Here is an 8,698-nt window from a genome sequence, read left to right on the forward strand (position 1 = left end):
AGCAGAACTTTCTTTGTGTCTGTCAGTGGCCGTGGCAGAGGCAGCTGCAGTGCATCTCCCATCTCCCAAGGTGACTGATGCAGGCCAGCTGCGGGCTGAGGGCTGAGCACTGCTCTTCCTCTGTTTATGGGTTCCTTATCCCCTCCCTGGCTTGCGCCTCACAGACTCTGTCCCCCAGGATCACTCAGGTTAAGATCTGCACCACGGGGAGAATCAAGCCCAGTTCTCTTGAGCTGGGCAACAAAGAATGCGCTTGGTCACTTGGTTGTGTTCAAAGAGGTTGTATTAAAGAAGCCAGCTCTCAGCTGGCCCTCTCCAGCAGTGCTGCCCTTGACCTTGTGGCACTTCTGGGTGGAGGCGTCAGTCAGTCCTCACTTGCTGGGTTGAGCTGGCCCTTGCCTCTGTCCCCTTCTCATCTAGCCATTACGGTGGTCCACACTCACCTGGGGGAAAGGGGCACTGAGATTTGCCCTCACCTTTGGTATAGGGGAGAACCAGTCCCTCTCAGCCTGGCCAGTCTCTCCCAGCACCAGGGGTGGGCAGAAAAGGAGGGAAAAGAGACTTTACCGGTAGTGGAACAGTGGGTCTCGGGGTGTGTGTGTCAAGGATGGGGTCTGAGTCTCCTACCACTCCCCTGGCGCACACAACCTCCATAACCACGGAACAGCGGGGGCAGTGAGCCAGAGTACAGGGCTGCCACAGGATCACAGATCCAAGCAAGGCCCTTCAAGAGATGAAACTAAAATGTTAAGTGTCTGAGTCAATTCTTTACCACAACATACTCTGAAAGAGAAAACAAGCTCAGAAGTGTGAAAGATGAAGGGCTGCCCCGCCCCACCCCGCCCCGCCCCTGCTGCCTGGAGTTTCCTCCCTCAGCTCGCACTTCCCTCTCACTGACTAACGGACTTCCCCAAAGGTCTAAAGGGGAGGCCAAGCACCTCTCTATGACGATTCTTGTCCTTCCACCTTCCTGAGGGGGTTATTCCGAAGATCCCCCAGTCGTCCCTTTACATTCACAGAATTCAAAGGAATGCGCGGGGAGGGAAATTTGGAGACTGAATGTTGTTTATTGAGCAGATCTCTGCCAAGAGGGGCGTCAATTTGGGGTGAGCCTAGGTCAGGGAACCCACTAGATGGGAGGCTGAGGTGGGCAAGGTGGTTGAGAGGTATCAGGGAATGAGGGAGAAGGTGGGGCTACAGGAAAAGGAAATCTGAAAGGGGGTGATGAACAGAGGTGTGAGAAAGCATCCTTAAATAAGAATAGAGGCATCTTCCTGAGGGAGTGAAAGTTGGAATGTGGGGATCTCTATAACGGGGAGGAGCAGAGGACCCAAATGTCTGAAAGGACAATGAGGGGAATCTGAGAGATGGGAGACCACAAAGGGTTGCTTGAGAATCCTGGGAGAGGAAAACCTCCACCACAGGCGGGGGTGGGGGTGCGTATCTATCAATCGATCTGTGAAGGAGGCCCAGGACAGGGAGCGTTGGACCCTGGGGTGGGAGGTATGGGTGAGGGAAGCCTACAAGACAGCTGAGCTCCACAACCTCCTCCCCACCCCCAACCCAGAACCCGGGTTTCATCTCTTAATCTCCCTCATTAATCATTCACCTTCCTCCTACCCCCATCAGCGGATCTAGTTTCTTCCCAGCTCAGGTTCCAGAGGTTTTGCTGGAAGAAGTCCCCTACTGTGGCCTCACCATCGTCTGGACACGTCCCTGGCCGCCGGGCTGACCTTAACAGGCTCTGCTGTCAGTGGCCTTCTGCCTTTACTAGTCTCTCCTTCTCTTTCTCATCCCCCAAATGAGGATCGCCCAACTCCTTTGTCCAGCCGCATTCCTTGAGCCTGGTTGCTGGGGGGAGAAGATAGGTGGGAGAGATGGAAGAGGAGGAAGGCAAAGGCCCTTCAGGAGAGAGGGTACTCCCCACAAATACACTAATAACTGAAAGCAAGGAAGAGATGACCCAAAAGCTACGCAGGGGACACATGAGTGTTTGTTTGGTCACAGGCTTGGGACATGAGCTAGGCAATTCCAGCAGGCTCCTGAGACCCTCTTTAAATGCAGATTAAGTGAAACCTCAGAGGACTGAGGCCTCCAGCCAGGAGGGTCTCTCTTGGCCCCTTTCCACCTACCCCCATTAGTAACCAATTAGCAAGGTCCTGAGGCATCTGGGTTTTCTGCCGTGGCCTGGCTCTGCTCTCGGCCCCAGCAGTGGCCCGCTGGGCTGAGTGTGCTGCTCAGGCTGCTGTGAGGGTACTCGCAAGTGTCTGAGTGTGTCTGGGGGAGGGGAGGGGTCTTACCAAGAGGACCCGGTGTTTCTCCGTCTCTGTTTGGTGGTGGGCCAGGCCAGTGCCTCAGGCTATGTGAGGTTTCCTCACCCCACCATCAAAGCGCCTTCTCGTCCTTGTTAGAGAGTCTTCGGCCCAGGGGCCTTAGATCTCCCAGGCTGTTTAGGGTACCTCAGCTGCAGGCTCCACTTGCCCCTGGGAATAGGCACAGAGGGTCATTGCACAAGCGGTGGGAGGTGCAGAGGGGACGTGATGGCCAGGAGGGACTACTTCTTGGCACTGTTGGAAAAAAACAGAAGAATCCTGTGGAAGCAAGTTCCTTAGGAATGGTGAGCTCCTTGGGAGTGGTGGGGCTTCTCTCTCTCAGCTGTGAATCCCCTAGCTATTTCGGCAGGTTTATGTGAACAAAACGTGCCTTCTTGGGCCTCCACTGGTGAAGCAGCCCTCTCCTAGAGCTGCCTTCTTCCTACAAAGGAGCGCTGTGGACGCTCAATTAGGTGTGAGCTAAGTACTAGAACAGGTAGGGGAGAAAAGAAAGAAAGGACACAAATAGGAATGAATATCCCTGGGGCACCTGAGTGACTCAGTTGGTTAAGCGGTTAAGTGTCTGTCTTTGGCTCAGGTCATGATCCTGGAGTCCTGGGATTGAGCCCCAGGTCAGGGGCTCAATCCCCTGAGCAGGGAGCCCGCTTCCTCCTTGTGTGCTGTCTCTCAAATAATATCTTAAAAAAGAAAAAAAAGGAGTATCCTAGACCTTAGAGTTTGTTCCTGAGGTGGCAGGGGTTTCTGTCCCAGGATCTGGTTGGGTCCATGAAGTCTGGCATTCAGGTCACTTTTCTATGAGGCGTGACCAGTGGCCCTTCCCATTCCTGCTCCTACACAGTGGTTTCTGGGCTTCCCAGGCTGGGGAATCCTTATTTGAACTACAGGAGCTTAATAAGAAGACAAAGACAGATCAGCTGGTGGGTCTCTGTGGAGGCCAGACTTCCCTGGCAAAGACCCAGCCCAGGGAGTAGCACTAGCTCTGGATTTGCTGTGTCCTCTGTCCTGAGGCCCAGATCTCCTCCGCTTCTCCGTGTGTTTTGACTTTCCCAGGGCCTCTGAGCCACGGTGGACCAGCCTGGGTCCAGAGAGCCAGAGGAGTCCACTCACCTGCTTTTGCTTCCACATCTCATCCCAATGCTCCCGGTTGCAGACGCTCTGCCAGGCCAGGTCCTGCCGAGTCTCGAGTTCCCCCAGGCCCCTCGCGCAGCACTAATAACTTCCAGCCGCGAGGACCTCTTTAAGAGCGTTCCGCAGGGGTGGGGCGGGGACGAGGGGGCTAGGTCGGGAGACTGAGGTCCTTCCTAGGAGAGATCGGACATCCTAGAACACTCAGCTCTGCTATCTCTCCTTGGAATTTTGCAAATCCCCATCCGCTGGGGCCAGGGGAAGCAATTTTATTGCCGACTAGTTTATGAGCCAGAGCAGCGGCTTGGCGGGGAATCAGTGACACACAGAAACTAGGGGCCGTCCAGGAAGGGTCCAGCCAGAATGTGCACCGGGCCGCACCCCGCAGCGCGAAGCAGCTCAGCGGCCCGGTACGGCAGGTTGTTCTGGGGCTCCTCTCCGAGCCTCCCCACCCGGTAGAAATACCGCTGCGGGGTTACCTACTAGCTCCAGATCCACCGCGCGGGGTTGGGGGTTGGGGGCGCAGGAGGAGGGGCACACGGGGCTCGGGCCCAGCGCGGGGGGCGGGTCCCAGGCGGGGGGCCCAGATCGGGAGCCGCGCGCTGGGGCCCAGGCAGCTGCGGAGCGGATCGCTGCCGGCGGCGGGACCGCCACAACCCGACCGGCCATGAACTCGGGACCCCAGCCTCGGACACCCCGGACGCTATTCAGCATCGCAGACATCCTAGGCCCGCGCAGGGTTACCCGAGGACCTTCTACGTCTCAACTTCCAGAGTCGAGCCCTGGTCCCACGTCGCCTCTGTGCGCGCTGGAGGAGCTGACCAGTAAAACTTTCCTCGGACTCAACGGGCACGCTCGGGAGTCCTCTGAAGGTACAGCGCCGGCGAGGTCACGCACTTTGACTCGGCCTTCTCCCCATCTGTCTCCTCCAGGTCCCGGTCTCGAACCTTCGCTCACCCTGGCCCCCACCCTAATCCGCCCACTGCCCTCAACCCACGTGCAGGGACTTGCATCTCCCGATCGTCCCCTCCCCTCCATAGTTCCCAGGCTCCGCGGCCGCTCCTGGAGGCTGCCAGTGCCGAGGGGAAGGGTCGGTCTGCAGAGCACTGAGTGCCCCGTGGGTCCGTTCACCGTAGGCGGGCCAATCGCGACAGAGAGAGACGGGTGAGAAGGAGACAAAAGGCCTGAGCCGGAGGATGTAAACCAGTGAGCTAGGGCAAGGGCGGTACAGAAAGTGCCGGGAGGCGGTTCGGGCCTCTCCGGGGAACCTTGCTCCGCTCCACGCCACTCTTCAGGAGAACGCACAGGAGCAGAAGGTGCCTGCGGAGGCAAGGGTTGGGGGACCGCGGACTTGGCCTCTCCTTACCCCCTTTGACCCCCATACCTCCCTTTTGGGCTGGAGGAGGAGGCGCCGTGTCATTAAAGAAGTGTAAACCGAGAGTGCCCATCGTGACCCGTGTGTCTCTAGAAGGCCATGGTCCGGTTCCTGTTAACACTCATCATCCGGGGCCAGCTGCCCCTACTTTGACCATGGTCGGTCCCTGCCTCGGTGCCGACCCCAAGGCCTCGATGGTCCCGCCCCAGATGGCCTGCCTTTGCGCCAGTCGTCTCTGGCCCGTCCTCCTTCCACTCCCTCAACTCCGCAAAGATGCCCTCAAGCCTGCTGCCTCCCATACCCACGTGGCCCTTTTCACTTTATGCCCCCCACTCCCCTCTTGGCCTGAACCCCAGCTGGGTAAGCGGCCCGTCCGCCTTCTCCCACCTCTGCCTCCCCGCCCCTGGCTTAAGCTCCACACCCCCTCCCCCGCACCCCACCCCCGGCCGCGCCTCAGCTTCCCCTCCCGGCAGAAGCCCGATTCCCGCAGGCCGGAGACTGACGCCTGCCCTATCCTCGCAGGCCGCGCCGCCCCGGGTGCGTTGGGCCCCCGCCCCACCGGCCGCAGGCGGCGAAAGTCACGCACGGCGTTCACCGCGCAGCAGGTGCTGGAGCTGGAGCGACGCTTCGTCTTCCAGAAGTACCTGGCGCCTTCGGAGCGCGACGGGCTGGCGGCGAGGCTCGGTCTGGCCAACGCACAGGTTGTCACGTGGTTCCAGAACCGGCGCGCCAAGCTCAGACGCGACGTGGAGGAGATGCGCGCCGACGTGGCCTCGCTGAGCGCGCTGTCCCCCGAAGCCCCGTGCGGCCTGCAGCGGCCGGACGGCGCCCCAGGCTCCAGCCCCGACCCCGGCCCCGGCCCGCGGGACTCCGGGCACCACCTGACAGAGGAAGAGATTCAGGTGGTCGACTGAAGGCAAAGCCGCTGCCGGCCGGGGCTCTGGGGCCCGGTCTCCTCACCTCTGTGCTCCGCGCCCTGTCCGGGTTCCCGGGTGGAGGGAGGGTGTGGATCCGGCCTTCTCCAGCTCACAGTCCAGACGCTCACTTTTCCCAGTTGTTGAGAATAAAATTGAGACTCAGTCGCAGGAGGCCTCAATCCCAGCGCCGGTGGCGGTAAGAACAAAATCGGTGATTGTTGTGCAGATTCCGCGTTTGGCTGAGCGCTTTAAACTCCATGTCTTCTTTAACCCTGGTAGCAACTCTCTAAGGTCGGTGATATAATGATGTCCATTTCACGAAACAAGAGCCATTATTAGGTCAGGATTTGGACCTATGCATCCTGTCAGGCTTCAGAGCCAGTGCTTGTCAGCCCCCACAGTGGTCTGGAAACTTTGAGCAGAGGTGTAGGAGATGGGATTCTGGTAGCTATGGGCGACCCACCCCTACTGACTGCCTTTGGTGGCAGGACTCCACCAGGACTTTGATTCCCTCCCCTCCTCAGCCCCTCACCCGCCCTGGGAGAACTTGCTTCTAAGCTCTAGGTGGCCCCCCAGTGAAAATGACCCACCTGATTCTACCCTTTCCCCACCCTGAGGTTTCTTGTTAATGGGGTCTTGACCCTTCTCCTACCTCTGCTGAAAGAACCCTGTACTGGGACACAGGCTAAGTGAAGCCCCCAGGGAGAAGGGCCACAACCCTACTTCTGTGACTTCTGCCCTGCACTTGGGCAGGAAATGTCCCCACCAGGATGGTGGCCTTGGCAGAAAGATTGGGAGACCCGCTTAGGTGGAGCTTGGAGCAGTGGCTTGGGCCTTGTGGGTGAAGTCAACAGCCTACCCCCACCGGTGGACATTTCTGAGACTAGGCTGGTAATTAATCACTCTCCGGCAGTGTGATGGGGAGGGAAGAGGCCTACCACTAAGCAGGGCCATCCCTGCAGATCTTCACAAGACCATGCTTAGGCTCTTTCCTGGTTCCCCTCTCTCGGTGTTTGCCCTTCCTCCCCCCTCAGACCTTTCCATGCTTCTGCCCAGATCCCACAGTCTCATTCTCAAGAATGCTCTGAGAGTGACCTTTCCAGGATCCAAGGGGAGTCAGCTAGGGCCTGAATTGCAGGTGGAGGTGCCAGGAGAGGCTCTTTCAGGGAGAGTGAACAAGACTGGAAGGCAGAAGGGAACCTGGTGTTGTTAGACAATAGCTACCCCTCACTGAGCACAATTCAAGGGATTTGCATGGATTAATCTTCACAGTTATCCCAGGAGATAATGAGACTTTAATTTCATTTTAAGTGTAAAGAGACTGAATCACAAAAGCCCAAGACCACCCCATCACCTGGCCGTGAAGTTTGTAAGTGGTCCGGCTGGCACGAACCTGCTTGGGTGGGTGGCTCATGCTTTTGGCCACTGCAGGCTCTGTCCCTGTAACTGCGACTGGGCCTAACTGAAAGAAGAAAACGGTTTACGAAGAAAGCAGAGGAGAAAGGGCCAAAGGTAGAAATTTAGGCCTTGTACCATAGCTCAAGCCTGGTTGGTGGAGATTTTAGAGAGGAGAGGTTGACCAGTGTTGGAGCCAGCTCATCTGGCTGCAAGTGTAGGGGAGACCAGGGACGGGCAGGGGCCTGAGGAAGGAATGGATCTCTGGCCACTGTGGAAGGTAAGAGCTGAGGGGATTCAGGGCCAGACCTGGGGGATGGGGGAGACGTAAGGAAAGAGGAGTCTGTGTGATTATCCCAGTGACCAAAGATTGCATCCATCAGTGACCACCTCACAAACTTGGGCAACTGGGAGGAAAAATGGCATCATGGACAGAAATAATGACTACTGGTGTAGAGCTTAGAATTTGTCAGCCGTTATGTGCGAAAAGTATTCTTTACACCTGTGTTGCCCTTTCAATACACAGAGACAACACACACACACACATACACACACACACTCCCTGGTTCTGGTCCAGAGCCCCTCCTTATTCCCTTCATGTTTCCTAAGGGCTGCCTCTCTTGAACCTTTAGAGTGACTGACTCATTCTTGTTTGTCCAAGACTTCCCCGGCTTCAGTACAGGAAGTCCCACACTCCAGGAAATCCCTCAGTCCCAGGAAAACTGGGATGATTGGTCACTGTGCTTCTACACCCTAGGGACTCAGAACTCCAGCTGCTGGGTTGGAAACCGACCAGTTAGCAATGTGAGTGTGGGGCAAAATGGGGACAAGGGGGACAAGAAGTCCTGTGGCTCTTGGAGAAGATTCAAGTCCAGGGCAGGTCAAGGGATACTGGGGAGGGGAACATTTCTTTGAGAGGCTTGAAAAGCAAAGAGCCAGCTCAGCTTCAAAGCAAAGATCCCCCACAGTGGTGATGGGTGCCCATTCTTTGAGGAACCCTAGTGGAGTCCCCAAAGCAGAGAAGTAGCTCCCTGCTGCCTAGAACAAGATGGCCAAATGAATAGGCCTTTTATGGAGTCATCATAATATAATCAGCCCTCAAACAAACACAACCACATCTCCCCAACTAGGCAAAGAGCAAAGAGCTTCCAGAGCAAATAATTCTTGTTAGGAAGGTATGATTTAGTCAAGTTAATTGGCTCTGAGCTGTAATCTCCCTCCACTTGAGACCTCCTAAATTCTTCTCCATAATCCATACCTCCTATAATCAATCCTCAGATGAACAAAACTCAAGCCTCTCCCACCGAAATGGTCTCCAGATGGTGTATCCCCTGCCAGGTCCTAGAACAAGTGGGTGGACATTAGGATGACCCAGAGGGCTTAATGAAACGCAACTTGCTGTGCCCCACTATTGTCCTTTCTGAGTGAGAAGCTCTAGGGTGGGGCCTGAGAATGCATTTGCACCAAGTTCCCAGGTTGCTGCTGGTCCAGGGTCTGCACTTGGAGAACCACAGCCCCAGAGCTCTGTATTTTGTGAAATAAGCAACAATTCA

The 8,698-nt window shown here is 56.7% G+C and overlaps 1 protein-coding gene across 1 annotated transcript; it reads left to right on the forward strand.

The window, feature by feature from the left end:
• Positions 1 to 3,446: 3,446 nt before the first annotated feature.
• Positions 3,447 to 5,747, forward strand: LBX2 (ladybird homeobox 2). Its single transcript, XM_045979580.1, has 2 exons — positions 3,447 to 4,330; positions 5,356 to 5,747. Exons 1-2 carry the CDS (start codon positions 4,126 to 4,128, stop codon positions 5,745 to 5,747), a joined length of 597 nt encoding a protein of 198 aa, XP_045835536.1. The 5' UTR covers positions 3,447 to 4,125.
• The last annotated feature ends 2,951 nt before the right edge of the window (positions 5,748 to 8,698 follow it).

Source organism: Meles meles, chromosome 15 (assembly GCF_922984935.1).
Source record: "Meles meles chromosome 15, mMelMel3.1 paternal haplotype, whole genome shotgun sequence".
Classification (NCBI taxonomy): domain Eukaryota; kingdom Metazoa; phylum Chordata; class Mammalia; order Carnivora; family Mustelidae; genus Meles; species Meles meles.